This window comes from Myodes glareolus, chromosome 5 (genome assembly GCF_982192425.1).
Source record: "Myodes glareolus chromosome 5, mMyoGla1.1, whole genome shotgun sequence".
NCBI lineage: Eukaryota > Metazoa > Chordata > Mammalia > Rodentia > Cricetidae > Myodes > Myodes glareolus.
Genome location: NC_142030.1, coordinates 89148114 through 89169452, shown reverse-complemented (window position 1 = coordinate 89169452; position 21339 = coordinate 89148114). Strand labels below are relative to the sequence as shown.

Below are 21339 nucleotides of genomic sequence, written 5' to 3'. Positions count from 1 at the left end.
ATTTGTGGCGTGGAAGGAAGTGTCCAAGCATGTACATGAGTTGACTGAAGTGGCACGGTCTTTGCAAGAAGGCTCTACGGTGACCCTAAAATACTTCAGGTGGGGCAGTCGAAGGGTCACAGGCTTGCAAGCAAAAGACCCACCAGACCGAAGGGGGAGTCCTACCTGGTGCAAGGCTGTCAAACCGTCCACGTTGACAGTGTTGATGTCCGCACCTCTTGCCAGAAGCTTTTTCACCTCGTCCGTGTCCCCGCTGGAGCAGGCAGCCAGAAAGACTGCACCATCCTCGAAGCGGACCCTGGGGCTCCCGCGTCTTGTCTGCAGCTGCCGACCCGAGCCCTGTCGCTCCGCGGACTCCTGCTCTGTCAGCGAGCCCCTCCAGCGCCGCAGCTGCTCAGCCCGCCGCGCTCGCGCCGACTCTGCCCGCTTCCCTCCCAGGTGCTCCAGCTCCGCCATGGCTCGAGTCTCGGCAGCTGCTGACAAAACTACCACCACCAGAATGCTGGTAGCCTTGTGTGGCCGCCACCGCCTCCCTCGGAGGGCTTCAGCCTGGAAATGAAGGCGGAGGCCCCCGCGCCGCCATCTTTACTCCTCCAGCTACTAGCACCGCCCACTCGCTCCTTTAGCTTCAGCACGCAGGCGCTGCTGAGGCCCCGCGTCATCACGGGACTTGTAGTAAGAAACCTGGCCTAAGGGCACGTTGTGGCCCTCTGGGAACTACATATCCCTGGGTGCATTAGAAATCAGTCAAGGACAAGTACCCTTCTCTGCTGCTGGTCCCAGCACTTGTACTTTTACCCTGAAGCCGCAACTGTCTCCCCCGCGCACCCCCACCAGCAGCAACCTCTTTCTCTAGGCATTTTGGGAATCGTAGTTTATTATTGTTGTGACCACTAACAAAACTTAGTTGCTTAATTAATTTTTCCCTAAACACTTGAAGAGTGAAAAAGCAGCCGTAATTAACCTTATTTTCTATAAGGGAGTACTAAACATAAAGTACCAGAAGAACTAGAATTCATGTCCTGGTTTTACATCTAGTTTTATTAACATGTATTAATTGTGAAAGTGCGTGGGGAAAAACATGCATACACATACAATATTACAGTTTTACTTAAAGTATTTTCAATATGACATTTGTTCCAGATCCATAAAGATTCCTGAGTGGTTGAAATTTTTCATCAAAAATATGAAAATTATTAAATCATTCTAAAGAGAAGCAGTGTTACATAAGTGTAACATATGAACACTTGCCCACTTCTCATTTTCTATTGGAATAAACTAGGATCATATATTGAAAAAATAAACTGGTCTAAGTGGCTCACATCTGTAATACTAGGAAGACTGACATGATTGCCAGGAGTTCTGGGGCAGCCTAGACTATATAGTTAGCTCAAGATCAGCCTGGGCAAAAAAAAAAAAAAAAAAAAAAAAAGAGGGGGAGGGAAGAAAAAATGAAAGGGAGAGAGAACAAGAGGGAGGGAGGGAGGGAGGAAGAAAGGGAGGGAAGAGTAGTACTGACTTGTACTCTCAGTTCTTGGGAGGTTCAGACAGCAAAGGGGTTCAAGGTCATCCTTGGCTTCCTAGGCAACCCCAGGTCAGCCTGAACTATATAACACTTTGTCTCAATAAAACAAAAACTTTTTTAAAAGGTTTCTTTTATGTGTATGTATGTGCCTGTATGTATGTACTGGTCCTGGGAGGCCAGAAGAGGGCAACAGATCCCCTGGAACTGGACTTACAGGTAACTGTGAGCTGTCTGATGTAGGTGCCAAATTGAGCCCTCTGCAAGAGCAACACTAACTCTTAATCACTAGCCCATCTCTCCAGAGCTCCATTTTCTTCTTTTAGTGACTTTTTGTTTGTTTTTTTTAAAAAAAACTTTATTTAACTTTATTTCATGTGCATTGGTATATGTCAGATTCTCTTGACCTGGAGCTACAGACTGCTGAGAGCTGCCATGTGGGTGCTGGAAATTGAACCCAGGTCCTCTGGAGGAGCAGTAGTGCTCTTAACCACTGAGCCATCTCAGCAGGCCCCAAAAACTTGTTTTTAAGTAATGAGATTTTCTTGGTAATTTGTCAACATGGAACCTCTTTTCATTGATAATTGAAATTGCCCAAAGTTCCTAAATAGAACTCTGCCTAAAGAATAAAAGAGAAATTAATATCAAAATAAGGTAGGAGCCAGACATGATGACATGCACCTATAATCTTAGAGGATCCAAGAGTCTGAGGCCAACCTAAGCTACTGAAGGAGACTGTCTCAAATACAAACAAGCCGATAAATCAGGAAAGATTACCTACCTAACCATCAGCTCGGCTCTCTCTGGGGTCCTCCTGCAATGTTTAAATGTTATGTTCCTAGTAAATGACAGTTAGCAGCTTTGCTTTTCAGTATCGCTGTATATTGTACCAACACACTGGCTTCTCAAAGGAACTTTAAAAGTGAGATAGAATTTCAGGGACAAATAGTGTTACACTTGGAGGGACTATATTTTGTTTTGTTTTGCCTGAGATACTCAACCTGGTCAAAAATGAGTGTGAAATACTGATCCTTCTGACCACCGTCCAGATTTTGGCTATGTTCTTTGTTCTTTTTGTTCTCTCTCTCTCTCTCTCTCTCTCTCTCTCTCTCTCTCTCTCTCTCTCTGTGTGTGTGTGTGTGTGTGTGTGTGTGTGTGTGTATCTTCTTTCATTCTTTTTTTTATTTTTGTTCTTTGAGACAGGTTCTCTATAGCTCAAGCCGTCGAAATATCAGGCTTGCTTCAAGTCCATGTTTTTTCTTCTGCTTCATCCTGCCAGGTATCAGTAATGAGCCGTCATATACATATGCTTGAACTTCAGCAAGAATTCAGTCTCAGGGCTGGGGATGTTCCTGATTTTATGCACAAAGTCCTGTACTGTATAAACCAGGTGTGGTCACAAACATTCTCCTGTAGTTCCAGTACTCAGGAAGTGGGGACAGATGGGTCAGAAGTTCAAATTTTATGTAGGTGATTTTACTTAGGCAAAAGAGACCCTGTCTCAAAAATAAATAAATAAATAAATAAACAAACAAGCAAATAAATAAGCAAGCAAATAAGCCTCCATGGTAGGAGGTTCCAGAAAACTGAAAGAATATTGAATACTACTTTCTTATTATAACTGTTGTGCTTATGTTTTTCTGATGTTTTTTTCTTGTGAGGGTAACACTTCCTTTGGAGACTTTTACAGGAAGCAGCAAACATTTAATTCTTTAAATAATTAAAGTGCACACTTATCTAATGAGTGAGAAACTGTAACAGGGCCCCGGACCTTAGCACAGCTGACTCCAGGATGGAAGGTCCAATCAGGCTGTGAACCTCAGCACGTAGACAGCACCCAATATGACAAAACTAAATCTGGCCTGATCCACCCAAGTCCATAGTTCTGGGAAAGCCTCTAGATGGACCTTGCTTTTCTGCATCTGTAGTTCTGTTTCTGGCTAACTGTTCTTCTTAACTGAAGTGTATCAACCCAGAACACGGTTTTTGTGCTTTAAAGCTCATCCTGAGAAAGTCTTGACGCTACTCTGGGATTCCCAATGCCCAGTGTAGTCAACGGCAGGCTGGCTACTAAAGACTTTCTATTGGCTTAAACCCATGTCCGAGCAGACTTCTCTGGTGAATACACTACAATGTATCCTCCAGTTAAGTGACTGCTAAAAGTAAGAATAATCATTAACATCCTAATTAGTTTAACTACATCAGTCAAAAATTAGACCACAAAACTCCCATCTTCCTATAATTTGAAAAGTTTTTGCTTATTAAAATTAAAGCTATGCAGGTCCTACTCCCGCCAAAGCATCTTCACCAACCAAAACTCCTTTAGAATAAACCTATGCTACCGGCTCATTAAAAAAGTTGGACAGGTTAAATTTCCTAAATAAGTACTCTAAGAAATATTTTAAAGATTTATTTACTTATCTGCATGAGTATCTGCACACAAGTGTGCACAAATACACACCAAGACCAGAAGAAGGCACCAGTTCCCTGGGCCCTGGCGCTATAGCTGTCTGCTGGACCCCAGCTTGATAAATAGGTGCTGGGATCTGAACTCAGGTCTTCATAATTGAATAGCAAGTGCCCTCCCTGCTGAGACGTCTCTCCAGCTCCCTAATAAAACATTTGCAACTACAAGTTAAGTCTAAACAAACAATTTTATCTCCAAACAAAACACATTTTTTACTATATTTTCAAAATAACTGGTTCTGGAAAATGGCTCATTGGGTAAGAGTACTGGCTCTGCTAGCTTAGGAACCTGAGTTCGAGTCCCCAGCACCGACATGAAAAGCCACAGCTGAGTGTACCTATAGCCCCAGCACTGGGAAATACACGGTGAGTCTCAAGAGCTGGCAGGCCAGTCAACTGGTTCTGTGAGAGACCCCGTCTCCAGGCCATAAGGTGTAGAAAACAGAGGAAGATCCCCAACTGGTGTGGGAGAATTATCTGTATTCTGTCAATCATATTTTAATAAAACGCTGATTGGCCAGGCAGGCAGTATAGGCAGGAAAGCCAGACAGGAAGTAGAGGTGGAGAAAAGAGACTGGGAGTATTCTGGAAAGCAGGAAGCTCCCTCCGCAGTTCTGTGCAGACCACCGAAGAGACAGCATGTAACCTGCCCGGCTAAAAAAGGTACTGAGCCATGTGGCTAACATAGATAAGGATAATGGGGTAATATATGTTATAAGAGCTAATAAGTAGCCTGACCTAATGGGCCAATCCGCTTTATAACTTATAGAGATCTCTGTGTGGTTGATTTTATCTGGGATTTGCCGGTTGTGGGGTACCGGGCGGGAACAGATACCCCAACAAGCCGGCCCTCATGTTACACCCAACCTCCTGCACTCCATGTAAGATATGTGGGTGCACATACTTACCCGCGCACTTGAATGTACCCCATATATATATACCACACACTCATACCACACAGCACACTCATTCACTAAGTAAGTATAACTGGGCCAACTCAGATGTCATAAAACAAATACATTTTTATGGAGCAATTATTTTCCATAGTCACACTTGAATTGTAACATTAGAGTACTCTAATTTTAAAAAGATAATGACATGCTAGTCACGGCTTGTGCTTATAATCCTAACACTTAGAAGATAGAGGTAAGAGGGTCAGGAGTTCAAGTCTAGCCTCAGCTACATAACGAATTTGGGACCAGCTTGAGCAATATGAAACCCTGCCTCAAAAACAAAATAAAATAATAGTGATAATACTTAGACAGGGGGATTGTTATGAGTTAGAGATCAGCCTGGCATTCAGAATGGGGATCTTGCCTCAAAAATCCTAAATAGAGCCAGATGTGGTAGCACATGCCTTTAAACCCAGGGCTTGGTAGGCAAAGGCAGACGAATTTCTATGAGTTGGAGGCCAGCCCAGTCTAAATAAGCTAGCTCCAGTCCAACCAGGGCTGCTTAGTGAGACTCTGTCTCAAAAAAGAAAAAAAAATCCTATATTAATTAGTTGAAAGACAAAACAAAACAACAAAACAAAAACGTTTAGGGCAATCAATCATTCAGATCTCTGTTCCCATCAGTAACATACCTCCCTCTGGTGGACAAATGGAGACTGTACACCTAGAATGGAGCCCTCTGTCTTTCCCCTCCTTTCCTTTGTCCAAACTACAATTGATCCTTCCCACAAACTCAATATAGTTTGTGATTTTTCTTCTTGTTTTTTTTTTGGGGGGGGAGTGGGAGTGGGGTTGGTTTTTTGAGACAGAGTTTCTCTGTGCAGCTTTGGTGCCTGTTCTAGAACTTGCTCTGTAGACCAGGCTGGCCTCGAAATCACTGAGATCCACCTGTCTCTGCCTCCCGAGTTATTGGATTAAAAGTGTGCTTCACCACCGCCCTGCAGTTTGTGAATTTTCTAAGAGACATTTTTAATTCTGTTTTTTAGAGAAGCATCCAAGGAAGGTTTCTGTTTCAGTTCTGAAGGTGGGACTAATTGACATACAGTCACTGCTGGAATAGGAAGAATAAGGATTAAACATCAGGAAATATCAGTAGTAAAATAAGCAATAACTCCAAAATGGTAACAAATATACTTTACTGTATTGAGTAAATTGTAACCATAAATACAGAACCTTGAAAATCAGATTAGACAATTACATGCTCCTTTATAGCTCATAATTTTATAATAATTTGCATAACTCATTAGCAACTCGTTGGTTCAGTTCTACAACTAAAGCCGGGAAGCCCAGAGGAGAATCACAGCCAGAGTCCTAGTGAATATGAGGATCTCTACAAGACAAAACAGATGCTGCTTAACATCAGTTTGGACTAAATGCAGAAATCACTGCAGTAGCCAATATTGTATTGGCTTAGAAGTTCAGAAAGAGACTTTTATGCAGACGTTGCTCCAAAGCTGCACAATAGTCCAGGAGCAGTGAAAGTTAAGAGGAGGGGTGGTTGGAAGTGGTTTGGGGTCCTAGTCCCAGGGTTCCCACAGTCTAAGCCAAGTTCCAGCTCTGCAGAGTCTCCGGTCTTGAGATACCCTTCTGCACTCCCAGCTGTGCAGTCCTGGCTAACTCGGCTATAAGCATGCGCTTCCTTGATCAGAAAATATTTCCATTCTAGATTTGGAAGAGCTCTTAAAAGTCATTTATTGGAGCTGAAGAGATGGCTTAGAGATCAAGAGCACTGGCTGCTCTTCCTAGAGGACGCTGGTTCAATTTCCAGCACCCATATGGCTGTTCACTTCTGTCTGTAACTCCTATTCCAGGGAATCTAACACCCTCACACAGACATGCATATTGGCAAAGCACCAATGTACATAAAATAATTTAACTAATTTTTAAAAATCTGTCCAACTTTTTTTTTTTAAAGTCATTTATTCCAGGACTGCTGTGTGACTGGGGGGATCAAAAACTGGCACAGTGTGTAGGAAGACCCGGGTTTGATTTTCAGCACAGTGAAGAGGGAGGGCAAAGGGCAGTCAGCCTACTGTGTGCCCACATAATGGAAAGGATCTGATCTCTTTTGCACTACCCGTAACTTGCTCAGCTTTCATTTGAACACTTCCAGTGGTGAAGAAATCTACTTTATCTGCTTTATTCTTCAGAGTCCTGGAGGAATGCTTTTTATTTAATTAAAAAATTAAATAAGTTATTTTTTTTTCTTTTTCCCAGTTGGAGGAAATATATGTAGCTTAGGCTCATCTCAAATTCTCAATCCTTTTATCTTAATATGCCTGTGCTCTCATGTTCGACTTTTATCTTTCAACTATTGGTCTTAAATGAAGCAGTAATTTCCCCTGATGTTACTTAAGGCCTTGGGCAACGTGGGGGCGCGCCTAATTGCAGCATTTGGGAGGCTGAGGCAGGAATGCCAGGGGTTCCAGGCTAGCCTGTGCTACATAGCACGTTCCAAGTTAAGCAGGGCTGTATTGCAAGACCCCATCTAAAACAACCAAAACAAAAAATAAAGACAGCTATTCAGCAGTCGTTTCTCCAGATTAAGAGTGTCCAGTTGCTTTCATCTTCTCTCCTGTAGGTTAACTTCCCGGCCTTTCCAGCTCACGGAGGACTTCCAAGCACGCTAAGAGCCGGGACTCGGCATTCCAGGTACCACTGCGCGCGCACCAATTTGAAGCCTGCGTGAGGGGGAGCACGCTCGGAGCGCTGGCCAATAGACGTGCGCGCGCGTCTCCCGGGATGGCTGCGAACCAATCACAGTCATTGCTTGGGTGTGGGTGGAGTCATTTCAACGGTCTCTGGCGTCGGCACGGGTCCTGCAGACACGCGCGGCGGAGGCAAGCGGAGCTGCTGAGTAGTGGCGCCGGGGCCACCAGAGAGGACGTACCCCGAGATCATAGTGAGTCTGGGGAAGGGCTCCGGTACCCGAACCGCCCGGAGAGGAACACCGCGGGGAGAGAGAACCGCCCTGGGCCCGCCAAGGCAGGGTCACCGCCCTCCCTCCTGCATCCTGGGGACCAAACAAAACTTTAGCGCTCCCGAATCTGAGAGGAATCAATCGTACAGGCTGCAGATTTATGAAGAAGCATAGAGGGTGGAAAGACTGCGAGTTGTCTTTTGTTGTGGACGCACACAGAGGAGTGAAAATGTTATGACTAGTCAGTGCGGTGTAAGCATACGTTTGTGGGGAGTAATTACTGGGAAAGAGGCTAAAAAAACACCAGTTTAAAAAAGTGAAAACACCTGTCGGAGCTAGATTGTAAGGAACTTGGTTGTTAGAGTTGTTTGGTTGGGAGTTTTGTTGTTTTGGGGACAGGTGTCGCTGTAACCCAGGCTGGCCTGGAACAGATTTCCAGTCCAGGCGCTTCCAGGGGCTATGCCACCAAGCCGCAGCTCGGTAAAGAACCTTTACCTTTATGTTCAGAAAGCCAAAGTGCCATCCATGCCCATCCTAACGTGCAATACTTATTTACTTGATGACTGTTTGGCTATGTAGACTTCTCCCACCCCTCACATATACCTGTAGTGGTGCAGGGTCTCGCTCATAATAGGCAAGCATTCTACCACTAAGTTACATCCCTAGCCTGTGAATTAAAAACAATTTAAATAAAAAATGAAAAACAAATAAGCTGTAGCAACTGGGACGGTGGGGTTTTGACTCAAAATATTCCAGATGACAAATGGAACAAATTTAGAAGACTCAAAACAGATCCACACATGTTTGCAAATTAATTTATGGTAATATTAGAAGGGCAGTTTCCTTTTTTTTTTTCTTTTTTAAAATAGTGCTAGGACAATTGGTTAGTCATTTGGGGGAAAAATTAAAATTGATCTTCTACCTCTTACTGTGCACAAAAACAAATCGTAGTAGCTGGAAGATTAAAGTATAAAGAACAAAATTATATTTTTAAATTATTTTTATTTTATGCATTGGCTGTTTTGCCTGCATGTATGTCTGTGCACCACATCCTTGCCTGGTGCCCAGGGTATTAGAAGTGATTGAGAGCTACAACGTGGAAACAAACCCAGGTCCTCTGGCAGAGCAACAAGTGATTATCAGCCCTGAGCCATCTCTCCAGCCCAAAAGTGATATTTTTTAAACTTAAAGAATATATAGAAAAATATCTTTAAATGTGAGTATATGGGAAAAATTTTAAATAGATTAACATTAAGAATATATTTATAGGCCAGGCAGTGGTGGCACACGCCTTTAATCCCAGCACTTGGGAGGCAGAGGTAGACAGATTTCTGTGAGTTCAAGACCAGTCTGGTCTACAAAGGGAGTTCCATGATAGAGTTACACACAGAGAAACCCTGTCTCAAACAAATAAGCAAACAAAAGAATATATTCATTAGCTGGACCTGGTGTTAAGCTGATGTAGAAAAATCACAGGTTTAAGGGCTTCCTAGTGTAGATGGAAGTTTCTGTCCCACCCGGTCCCACAACCATTCAGTCTCAAAGAAACACACGGAGGATTATATTAATTATAATCTGTTTGACCTATTAGCTTAGGCTTATTATTAACTAGGTCTTACAATTTAAATGAAACCGTAATTCTTATGTATGTTTAACTATGTGGCTTAGTACCTTTTCTCAGTAAAGCATTCTCATCTTGCTTAAGGTCAGCTTAAGCAAGTAGAGCAGCTAAGGGAGACCGATCTCAAAAATTAAAAAAAAAAAAAAAGATGAGTTAAAGCTTACAAGCTCTTGGTTCAGTCCCCAGAACTGCAAGGAAAAGAAAGATGTGTTTGTCTAATTTGTAGCAAAATAAGATAACTTGTGAGATTATAATGTAATCAAAATAATAGTATCCTTTAGGTGGTTACTAGTTGAGTGGATGTGTTTGTGGGTGTTATTTTAGATGAGAGAGATTTTGAGCATGTTTGGATGTTGGTGACAGAAAGATTAGGAATACTAGAATGAGGTGGGCTAGTTGATAGAGTGAGTTCCCTGAAGAATTAGGAAACTGTAGAATCCATAGTACACAGGGAGAATGTCAGACACTTAAACAGTAATTACAAGTGTCTCTGAATGTTGGCTGCATTGTTCTTGCTCTCACAAAGCACATAAACTTCACGTAGCTACCCAGTCTCTCTGCTCAGGCATGCTTAGGATACGTTTGAGAGCAGAATTGGACCCAGGCTCTATCCTCATGACTTTATACTTTATTAATGGAGGCAGACATCCATTTTAAACTTCCTAAATTATTATTATTTGTAAAAGTTTATGCAAAAAATGGGAAAAAAGTTAGGCTCCCTTTGTCACAAGAGAGTATTAAGAATCTGTCCTTCATTAAATTGAAGCTGTGCTGAAAATGCTAGTCATTGTGGCTATTTCATGGTTGCTTAATTTCTTTTCCAGTCCACCCCCACAAGCCTTTACTGTGGAGCAGAGAACTGTTTATGGTTCCTTTTACTTGAGATCATGCAGAGAGCTTCACGCCTGAAGAAAGAACTGCACATGTTAGCCATAGAACCTCCTCCAGGCATCACATGCTGGCAGGAAACGGACCAAGTGGATGATTTGCGAGCTCGTAGGTATCCCATCATGCATGTGATGATGGTTGTAACCTTATTGGAGATTGTCCTAAAATTCACAAATTGGTTGGTGATTTGAATTAGAGAATGGTAAGGTGAAGGAGCTCTGCCATCTTTCTTTCTTAGTTGGTTTGCTTTCATAAGGTCTTTGATGTCTTATATTTTTTACTGGTTTGTAATTAAGGTTGTCAGCTGGGCATTAGTGGCACATGTTTACAGTCCCAGGTTTCTGGAGACTGAGGCAAGAGAGGAGGATTGCTTCAAGTTTGAAGCCAGCTAGGCTGGAGAATGAGATTTGTCTGAAAGGTTTTGTTGGGGGCGGGAGGGAGATGTTGGGACAGGGGAGATGGCTCTGTGAATAAGGGCATTTGCCATTAAGCCTAACGAGTCATAATTTCAGGATCCATATGGTGAAAGGAGAGAACCAACTTCTATAAGTTGTCCTCTGACCTCCATGTACATGCCATGGCATTGTGTGTATACCCACAAAATAACTGTTACTTAAACAAAAACAGGTTTAGCTATTAGTTGTGCAGCAGTGTTTGAGGCCAGGTGGCAGACAGGAAACACTGCATGGAGACTAAATTAAAGCCCTATTTAAATTACTGTCCTACACCCATAACTTTTTTTAATGTTGATTTTATTCTATTTGTTTGATCACGTGCACATGTGTGCAGGTGCCTGAAGGAGCCAGAAGAGGGTATCGGATCCTCTTGAGTTGGAGTTACAGGCAGTAATTGTAAGGTACCTGATAGGAGTGCCTTTTCCTTTGCAAGAACAGCAAGTACTCTTAACTTCTGAGCCATCTCTCCAGCTCCTACATCTAGAACTACAGGCTTTGTGAAGTTCATTTGATACAGTTTCTGTTGCTGTTTGTGTTGTCTTTTGAGAAAGGGACTCATGTAGCCTGGGTTGGCCTCAAACTTTCTCTATAACCAAGGATGACCTTGACTTTCTGATCACTCTGTCTCCACCTCTGGAGAACTAAGATTTCAACCTATGCCACCATATGGTGTGGGAAGTCCTGTTTATGTGTTGCTTTTATTGGTTAATGAATAAAGAAACTGTTTTGGCCTATGATAGGGTAGAATAGAGCTAGGCGGGGATGGGGGTGGAGGGTACTAAACAGAATGTTGGGAGAAAGAAGGCAAGTGGAATTGCCAGACGCCATGTAGCCGGCCGCCGGCACCTTGCCAGTAAGCCACAGCCACGTGGCAATACACAGATTAATAAAAATGGGTTAAATTAAGATGTAAGAGTTAGCCAATAAGAAGCTAGAGCTAATGGGCTAAGCAGTGATTTAATTAATATAATAGAGTTTCTGTGTGATTATTTCAGAACAAACAAGCGGCCTCCTACTGCAGATTGACGCACCAACATGGATAACTACATTCACATAAAAACCTGAGAGAACTTTAAAAGGAATTATAAGCAAAGAAGAACAGAGTTTAGCACAGTTTCTTGGTAGCCACAATTTTTTTTCTAGATGGGCTCGCTTACTGTAACCATATGTGGTTTTTTTTTTTTATTGTTTCCTGTGAACTAAGTTTAGGATTTTATGCATGCTAGGCAAGCACTCTACTGAGTTACATCCTCAACCCTCCAAATGGTTAATCCAAATCATCTGATTCGTTTTTAACTTTTCTTCTTCCCTTTCTTGTCTTAAGAAATATTGGGTGGAGCCGACACACCTTATGAGAAAGGTGTTTTCACGCTGGAAGTTATCGTTCCTGAGAGGTGAGTATGAATTAGAATCAGCTTGTAAGGTGAGGCACAGCCAATTGGAAGACAGAACAGAATAGTACTTAGAGCATTAGTGTATTGATCCAGTCATACCAAACTTAATGTTGGAAGTTATGTCTCTGGAGTTTGGTTTCCCTCTCTAAATAATGGACTACATTGTATCTGAGCCCAGCCACTCCAAAAAATTGTGGTAAATATGTATTTTGTATAACATAAAATTGGCTCTTGTAACCATTTAAGTATACATTTTCACACTGTTGTGCATCTATTACTGTTGTCTCCAGAACTTTTCATCTTCCCAACTATAACTTCATACCCATTAAAAGTCCACTCTGAGTAGTTGTCCCTGACACCAACCTTTGGCAACCACCTTTGTTTTTTCCACCTAACTGTTAAGGCTCCTTCCGTCAAGTCTCCTTTCAGTGCTTTGTGTAGGATCAAGAAGGGGTGAGATGAGAATCCTAACTATTGAAACTGAACATCTGTCTACCAGGTTGGGTCTTGGCCAAACTTGTTAAGCCCTGAATGAGTAGCTTAATTGTGTCACATATCAATTCTGAAAATAGACTGGGAATTTTGCAAGATTTGTGTGTCACTAAAGAGATATGATAACTAAATACAATGTTAAGTCTAGTTGGAGCCTGTTTGTAAAACACAGCTGTAAAAATATTTGGAGACTGAAGAGGTGGCTTAGTGGCTGCTCTCACAAGAGGATCTGGGTTCAGTTCCCAGCACCCATGTGGCAGCTCACAACTGCCTATAACCCCAGTTCCAGGGGATCCTACAGCCGCTTCTGGCCTCCAGGTACCATGCATGTACATGACGCACAGGCACACATATGTGCAAACAATCACAATATAAAAATAAAATTTAAAAAAATCCTTTTTCAAAATTTGGAGACTATGAAGTTTAAATAGTAAATAATAACTGGGGAATTACTTTTAAAAACTTTTTATGGTTATAATGATTTTGCAGTAGGACAGTGTCTTACTCTTAGGAGATACTTGGTAGTGTTTAGAAGGTGGTGGGTTTCTAAGTGTTTTCCGTACCATTATTTCAACCTTTTGACTGTTGGCAAATGTGTCTTTCAAATGCTGTTTTTCTGACATTTTTTTCTTTTTTTTTAATATTTTTTTAAAAAATCTTTTTTTTTAAAGATTTATTTATTTATTATGTGTACAATATTGTACTTCCATGTATGCCCACACACCAGAAGAGGGCGCTAGATCTCACTACGGATGGTTGTGAGCCATCATGTGGTTACTGGGGATTGAACTCAGGACCTCTGGAAGAACAGTCAGTGTTCTTAACCTCTGAGCCATCTCTCTAGCCCATCTGACATTTTTTAAATGTCATCATTATTTTATATATAACTGCTAGCGACCAAGAAACTATTTAAAGTATGAAATGAGCCCTTACTCCTTAGGCGCTAATAAAATTGATAGCTCCTGGGGGAATTAAGAGTCAGTTTTCTTCAAGATCTTTTGTAGGTTAGCCGTCCTCTAGTGGATGGCTCCACATCCATGAGTGTATGGGCATTAATTGGACCTGTGAACTATATTTATAAATAAATAAATAAAATTAAGTCCCAGTATGGTAATGCATGCCTGTAATTATGAAGCACACAAAAGTAATTTTCTGTTCTCATATATTCACAGATACCCATTTGAACCGCCACAGATCAGATTTCTGACTCCAATCTATCATCCAAACATTGATTCTAGTGGAAGGATTTGTCTAGATATTCTCAAATTGCCACCAAAAGTGAGTAGGGGTTAAAGAGTTGATTCTTTAGAGGGTATCAGCAGTTTTTTTGGTACTTGAAAGACTGAAGCAGGTCGGGCAGTGATGGTGCACACCTTTAATCCCAGTACTCGGGAGGCAGAAGCAGGTGGATCTCTGTAAGTTCAAGACCAGCCTGGTCTACAGAGTGAGTTCTAGGACAGTCAGAACTGTTATACAGAGAAATTCTTTCTCGAAAAAACAAAAGCAAGACCAAAAAAATTAAGAGGGAAGCAGGAGGATCAGGAATTAAAAGGTCATCCTAAATGACATAACAAGTCCAAGACCAGCCTGGATTACATGAAACCCTGTTTCAGACAGACAAACAAAAAGTCACTTGATTATATAAATATAGTGTCACATTCTTTTTGATCTTTTGAGACAGTGTGTCACATAGCCAAGGATAGCCTTAAACTCCTGGTCCTTCTGCCTCTACCTTATAAGTTCTGAGATTACATGCATGACTCACCATGCCTGGCTCAACGGTGTCACATTCTAGTACAAAAGCAATTGTGCATTTGTGTATAGGGTGCATGGAGACCATCCCTCAACATCGCTACTGTATTGGCCTCTATTCAGCTGCTCATGGCAGAACCCAATCCGGATGACCCACTAATGGCTGACATTGTATGTATCCACATGTCTTTGGTAGCATATAGCTTTCTTTATTTCTACTTTTAATACTTCAGCTGGAACTGAAGCTCCAGCATATCGCTGTTTCTCTGTCTTAACTCTGATTTCATTTCAGTCCTCAGAATTTAAATATAATAAGATGGCTTTTATCAAGAATGCCAGGCAATGGACAGAGATTCATGCAAGACAAAAACAAAAGGTATGATATTTACTAATATTACCAGTTCAAGTATTATATCCATGGAGAGAGGAGGGCCTAATGAGCACCCACCCCTGACTAGGGTGCTAATAAAATTGATAGCAGTTGACAGTTGATAGCTGTGGGGATGAAGAGTCAGTTTTCTTTTAAGACGTCATAGATTAACCATGTTCTGGTGGATGGCTCCACACCAATGAGTATATGGGCACTGAAAATTGGACTTGGTGGTTTGTATTTCAAAATACATTAAACAAAACCTTTTTAAGGTTCAGTGTGGTGGTGCATGCTTTTAATCTTAGCACTCAGGAGACAGAGGCAGGCAGATCTCTGTGAGTTTGAGGTCAGCCTGGTCTACACAGTAAGTTCCAGGCCAGCCAGGAATACATAGTGAGACCCTGTCTCAAAAAAATTTTTAAGTTAAAAATAAAAAGAGGGTACAATGTTGGAGAAAGATGGGGGATGGATCTGGGAGAAGTTAGGGGGAGAATTAGAGAGTGAATATCATCAAACACATTGTATGAAATTCTCAAAGGATTAATACAATAAAGAAATACACATGTACATACATATATGTGTCTATACATATTGTAGTTTATGTCAGTAGGGAGTAAATACCAAACACATCATATGGAATTCTCAAAGGATTAATACAATATGAGATATACACACTTACACATATATATGTGTATATACATATTGTCACGTATGTCAGGGAGTAAATATCGAACACATCATGTGGAATTCTCAAAGGATTAATACAATATGAGATACACATGTACACATATGTGTATATACATATTGTAGTGTATGTCAGTAGGGAGTGAATATCATTGAACACATTGTATGGAATTCTCAAAGGGTTAATATGAGATATACACATGTACACATATATATGTGTATATACTATTATAGTGTATGACAGTAGGGACTGAGTATCCTCAAACATATTGATTGGAATTCTCAAAGGATTAATATGAGATATAAACATGTACACACATATGTGTATTTACTAGTATAGTGTATGTCAGGGGTTGGAGAATAAGCTTAGTGGTTAAGAGGGCATAATCCTCTTTCAAGGACCCTTACTCAGCACCCAGCACCCTGTCAGGAGGCTCACAGCTGCCTGTACCTCCAGCTCTTAGGGTTCTGACACCTGGATTCCACAGGCACCTGCACTCACATGTGCAGAAACCCACACACATAGGTACATAATTAAAAATAAAATACATCTTTTAAAAAAAAGAATACAGATTTGCATCCTAGACCAAGCACTTATAAATAAACATAAATATCTAAATAATTATGAAGTCTGCTAAATTCATAGTATAATCTAGAACAGCTAGTTGGATTCTTTCTCCCGTTGTAACGATCTAAAAAGTATTCAACAAAATACTTAGATGCTCAACTGGCATTTGGCCTCTTTCCTAACAGTCGTCATCTGTTGACAACACTAGAGGGCAGACAGCATCTGCTTGATGTTTTTATGTTCTTGTAGCAGGGACGGAGGGAAAGTGACTCATTTTTTTATTTCTTCTTCTTCTTTTCTTTTCCTAAGATGTTTTCTCTCTATAGCTTTGGAGCCTGCCCTGGGATTCGCTCTGTAGACCAGGCTGGCCTCAAACTCACAGAGATCCGCCTGTCTCTGCCTCTCGAGTGCTAGGATTAAAGGCGTGTGCCACCATCGCCTGGCTTTCATTTTTTTTTTTCTTGTTTGTCCTTTTTAATATTGAGCCAGAGACTAATTACAAAAACAATGAGAAGGTCAGGTTAGGAGGGAAAGTTTTATTTCTTATGGGACCATTCATGGAAAATGGTGTCTAAGCTGATAGAGTGGTTTGTTTTTTTGAGACCACATTTATGTAGCCCTAACTGACTTGAACTTACTGTGTAGTCCAGGCTAACCTAAAACTCTGTAGTCCTCTTACCTTAGCCTCTTGATCATTATAGGCCTACTTCATTATGTCTAGCTTTTTGAGTTGATAAAGTTTGAAGTGAAAAATAAAGTATGTAAAAATAATTGATGAAGATGCTTTTACATACATATATACACACTAAAATCTTTTAACAGGGACTATCAGGAAATAGCACTACAGAGCTGTGGCTTTTTTCCGTTAGCGGTGGTGTGGATGTTGTGTTTCACTCCCTCTCCTTTTAGGCTGATGAAGAGGTGCTAGACAGCTCATCAGAGCCTGGTGACTCTCGGGAGTGCAGCGCCACACAGAAAAGGAAAGCCAGGCCACTAGGAGGCATAGAAAAGAAATTCCACCCCGATGTTCAGAGAGTCTGTCCTGGTCCCTCTTAGTTGATAGTGTCTGTGACAAGGTGGTCTCTTTTGCTTGCTTTTCTTGGATGTTTTTCTTTGTGTTTGATGACATAATGTTTGTACCCTTATAAAAGACCTTGTATGTTTATGAATTCTGCTGTGCAGTGATGCTTTAAGGATAGTTTGTTTTATTTATCTTGTACATATGTATTTTGAAAACTTTTAAACTTGGAAAATAAATAAAACTTATTGTTAAGTATGTGTTTATCCTAAATATGTGTCTGGGACTGAACTGGTTGTAGGGCTATACAATCAGAATGTTAAAATACTTTGTCAAATTACCATCACTAGAGAAACAGACTGTTTGAACAGATGAAAAATAGCTGTTAAAGTTGTTACCCCCAGGCTGCGGGGAGGGCAGTTTTTCAGGAGCCTTAAAACTGGAAGAAGACAGTGTGCACTTTTGTCAGTGTTTAATTGTTTTCAGCTTTCACTTTGTGGTTTATACAGCCAGTCAAGATTATTGTATTGTAGCTTTCATTTGTTCAACGTTCTGTGTTGTATGTTGAGATGGAACCTTGCTATGTGGCCAAGCCTAACCTCAGATGCACAGAGGAGTGTCTCTGCCTCCCAGGTCTGGATTACAGATATATACCACCATGCCTGGCCCATGACAAATATTATTCCAAACAATTAATTGCTAAACTTAAATCTTCTATTGTGATTTCATAATCTTATGGTGGGTGTGGGGTGTTAACTGGCCAGCATTCTAACCTCCCAGTCCTGTTATCCCATTAAATGACAGAGATAACAGATTGGAATATAAGTCAGTTCATATCTATACTGTGTGAAAGACTGAATGTAAAGGCTGGAGCTGCCTAGACAGAAAGACTATATTATGTCTCTAACTGTATCCCAGTGTAACAGTCTTGGTTTTATACACAAGGTAGCTGGCATATATGTACAGTGCATCTATGAATAAGTCTGTGTTCTGCATCTACCGTATAGGGTATTCTTATACTGTCAATCAGTAGCGGTCTGCTATTCATGTATTAGATTCATACAAAGAAGATAAATGTGAATTTATCTACTTCATTAGTGTCAGGTAGCACTTATCTTACTGTACATGCGTTTGTGCGTAGGTGGGTGGATACCTTATGCACGGAGGAACCCAAAGGTCATTAGATCCCCTGGTGGAGTTACAGAAGGTTGTGAACCAAAATCAGGTCTTCTGCAAGAACAGTAAATGCTCAGCCACTGAGCCATCTCTCCAGCCCTCCTGACAGAATTCTTGAACCCACTTCTCAGAGTCAGTTACTGTTCTCTTTTTAAAGTCTGGGAATTAGTTTTATCCCAGATTTGCATTTTAACTCATTAGACAGACTTAGAATTCCTAGATTGCTGTTGATATGTCAAGTAGGGTGATTTCAGCTGTGAGGAAATCAGATTGGTAATAAGGAAATCCATGGCCTTCCTAAGTGGAAAGGAGTAGGGTAAATGTGGATTGGTGACCTCAGAGGCTCATCAATTTCATGAAGATCATGGGCACCCCATCTGCTTTACCCAGTGCCAGCTCTCTCTGTGGCTGTTTATCCTTAAAGTTCTCTGAGGTGAATGCCAACAGCAGTCATACTTTCTTATTCGAATCCAGCAGGCCCCGGGGCTCTACTTTCCATTGAACCAAAATCTTTTCATTGGTCCACCTTAAAAGCAGTCACTGTGCCAGGAAAATGCTCTGCTGCTTGGTTCAGGCTAAACCAGATGCAAAGGTGAAAGTGATTTAAAGAGAACAAAACCCTCTACACACTAATATGTCGCCTAGGCCAGTCAGCTCCACCAGTTCCCACTTAGTTCCACTGCCAACATTCTAGTGTAAGCTGCCATCATCTTTCAACTGCCCATAGTCTTGCAGTTTCCTTGCCACTATTCTGTGGTACTCTAGCTTTAAGAATATTCTCTTGGCAATTCTAAGTCTGATTTAGCTTCCCTCCTGAGACCCTCTGCCTGAGTTCTATTTGCAGTGAAGATAGCAAAAAAAAAAAAAAAAAAACCAACTATATTTCCCTGACCATAAGACCCTTCATTCTTTTTCCTCATTGCACGCCTTTCCCCCTTATACACCTCCTACATCTGCCATGATAGTCTTAACTCAAAAGCAACCTTAGGCACTCCCTGGACCATAACAAACTCAATTATTTTTCTTCATTACTTAACTAAGAGTATGTTTGTGCCTTTTGTCTGGCTCCGTGCACTGGGTGTAGTGTGGCTACAAGGAACTGCTCACAAAAAATAACAGAGCTGAAAATAGAAGCCATCTATCCATCCATCTCTTTAAAGATTATAGAGGACTTGAGCTAGGGAAGAAAAGTAACATGTTCAAAGAAAAGTCAGGGAAGGATGTGAAAATGGCTGAAAACATGGACAAAGTCAAGACCTAATTCTTAATTGGAGGGTGGAGACAGAAGGATCAGGAGTCATGCTAGGGTACATAACAAATTTGAGGTCAGCTTGGGCTACAAGACCTTGTCTTTTTTTTTTTAATTTAAAATTAAAAAAATTAATGAATTTTTTTAAGGAAAAAGAAAAACCAGTTTCAGTTCTGATGGGTACTGCTTACCAATTGTGTGCTCTTAACGTTAGATCTTCCTTTTTGTTTTTTGCCTCTGTAAAATAGCCACATTGTGAGCATGGAATGAAATAATGCTTGTAAAGCATCCTGCGTGGGGCCCAGCAAGGTTGACATTTGTAGAGCACTTACAGGGGGCTGGAGACAATGATCCAGCCATAGGTGAGCCCTCAGGAACTGCCATGTCTTCAGCCTACTTGCCAGTCTGCTTTGTTCCTGGGACAACCAAACTGAGCAGTGTTTTCAACTTCAAACCCCTAATTAAAGAGGAGAGATGACATCCATGACTGATCATATAAACATTGCAGATTCCAAGTTCCTCTCTCCTGCTGCCCCCCACCCAGTCCCCCTCTTCACCTCTCCCCACAAGCTATCTAAATAAGAACAGATTTTACCACCCACCTTGTGGGCAGACAGCTGAGGGTAGGACTTGCTATTTATCCTTCGGCTGCTTCGGGAATTCAACACATACAAATAAAGTTCCCTTTCCAGCCAAGTGTGTATTTTTCCATCAGCGTGTGCCCCCCCTGCCCAGGTTGTCTTGTTTAGGTTGGGGTGGCCTAAAGAAAGGGAGGACAGAGTTGGGGTGTGGGGGTGTGGTTTTAGAACCTGCTCCCAGGATAACTGACTGAGGGGCAGCTTGCAATCCAGGCCTGTGCAGGGCTGCCAGCGAAATCCAGGAGAGGCGGAGCAACAGACGCAGACATGCTATGTGCAGAAACAACACTTTGCTGCTTGGCAAGTGTTGCTTCTGCATCTTGCCATCCCCCCTCACCCCAGGGAGTGACCAACCCTCTCTCTAACAAGCAATTTATATCAGAGATGACAGTCTACCCTAATGTTGTTCATTCTCCTCACCCCACCCTAGGGCTTTACCCTTTCATGTCCTTGTTTTTCATGCTTTTATTTTCCTGACTCCACATCCAGTAGACTGTCCCTTCCTTACCATTGCCTGCCTTCTCTACCCAGGACCCTTAGATTACTTAATTGGGACAAGGAGCTCCTCTCCAAGTAACTTCCCTCAGACCTCCCACCAAATACACCAACAAAAACTCAACCTAGGGGTTGAGTTCTCCATCTCCAGATTTCTCCAGATGGATAGTCATTGTCAGGCACTAACTCTTTACACACAAAAAATCTGATCTTTGCAATAACCTGCAGCATTTCGGCACTATCACTCTCATTTTGCTGATAATGTAACGAGAGAGGTTAACTTAGGGACAGCAGATGCTCCCTGTGCTCTCCTTCAGCGGCTGTGCAGTTCTGACAGTAGCTGCAAAATCCACAGGGCAGTGCCCAGTGGTTCTCACTTACCTTCTCCCCTGCCCCCGTGCTTCAGCATCCTCTTGCCTTAATTAGTGATTGATGTGGGAGGGCTCAGCCCATCGTGGGTGGTGCCACCCCCTAAGTTGGTGGTCCTGGGTTCTATAAGAACGCAGGCTGAGCTAGTCAGTAAGCAACACCGCTCCTTGACATCGTCACATTAGCTCCTGCCTCCAGGTTCTTACCCTGCGTTTCCATCCTGACTTCCTTCAACAGTGGACTACAATATGGAAATATAAGCCAAATAAGCCCTTTCCTCCCCATCTTGCTTTTGGTCATGGTGTTTCA

At 41.8% G+C, this 21339-nt stretch overlaps 2 protein-coding genes across 6 annotated transcripts in view; one reads left to right on the top strand and one right to left on the bottom strand.

Annotated features, from left to right (window-relative positions):
- The window catches only part of Ppp1r12b (protein phosphatase 1 regulatory subunit 12B), a 218250-nt gene extending 217644 nt beyond the window's left edge, over positions 1-606 (bottom strand). For all 4 annotated transcript variants that reach the window (XM_085688207.2, XM_048430830.3, XM_048430824.3 and 1 more), the window contains exon 1: positions 166-606. In XM_085688207.2, coding sequence (XP_085544333.1) covers positions 166-456 — 291 coding nt within the window. In that variant the 5' untranslated portion in view covers positions 457-606. The remainder of the gene's footprint in view (positions 1-165) is intronic.
- A 7120-nt stretch (positions 607-7726) lies between these two features.
- Positions 7727-17361, top strand: Ube2t (ubiquitin conjugating enzyme E2 T). 2 transcript variants are annotated; one of them, XM_048430831.2, is made up of 7 exons: positions 7727-7843; positions 10307-10478; positions 12150-12219; positions 13884-13989; positions 14536-14634; positions 14756-14839; positions 16995-17361. In XM_048430831.2, exons 2-7 carry the CDS (start codon positions 10370-10372, stop codon positions 17139-17141), a joined length of 615 nt encoding a protein of 204 aa, XP_048286788.1. In that variant the 5' UTR covers positions 7727-7843; positions 10307-10369; the 3' UTR covers positions 17142-17361. The 2 variants fall into 2 exon arrangements, with proteins under 2 accessions (XP_048286788.1, XP_048286790.1); XM_048430833.3 differs by having other exon boundaries at positions 16908-17036.
- Positions 17362-21339: the final 3978 nt, after the last annotated feature.

What these genes read in the sequence shown, in the direction of transcription:
- Ube2t (XM_048430831.2), top strand. Translation starts at nt 10,370, where the DNA reads ATGCAGAGAGCTTCACGCCTGAAGAAAGAACTGCACATGTTAGCCATA. An exon ending in AGTGGATGATTTGCGAGCTC is followed by an intron (nt 10,479 to 12,149) that starts GTAGGTATCCCA and finishes TCTTGTCTTAAG; the next exon opens with AAATATTGGGTGGAGCCGAC. An exon ending in TTCTCAAATTGCCACCAAAA is followed by an intron (nt 13,990 to 14,535) that starts GTGAGTAGGGGT and finishes ATTTGTGTATAG; the next exon opens with GGTGCATGGAGACCATCCCT.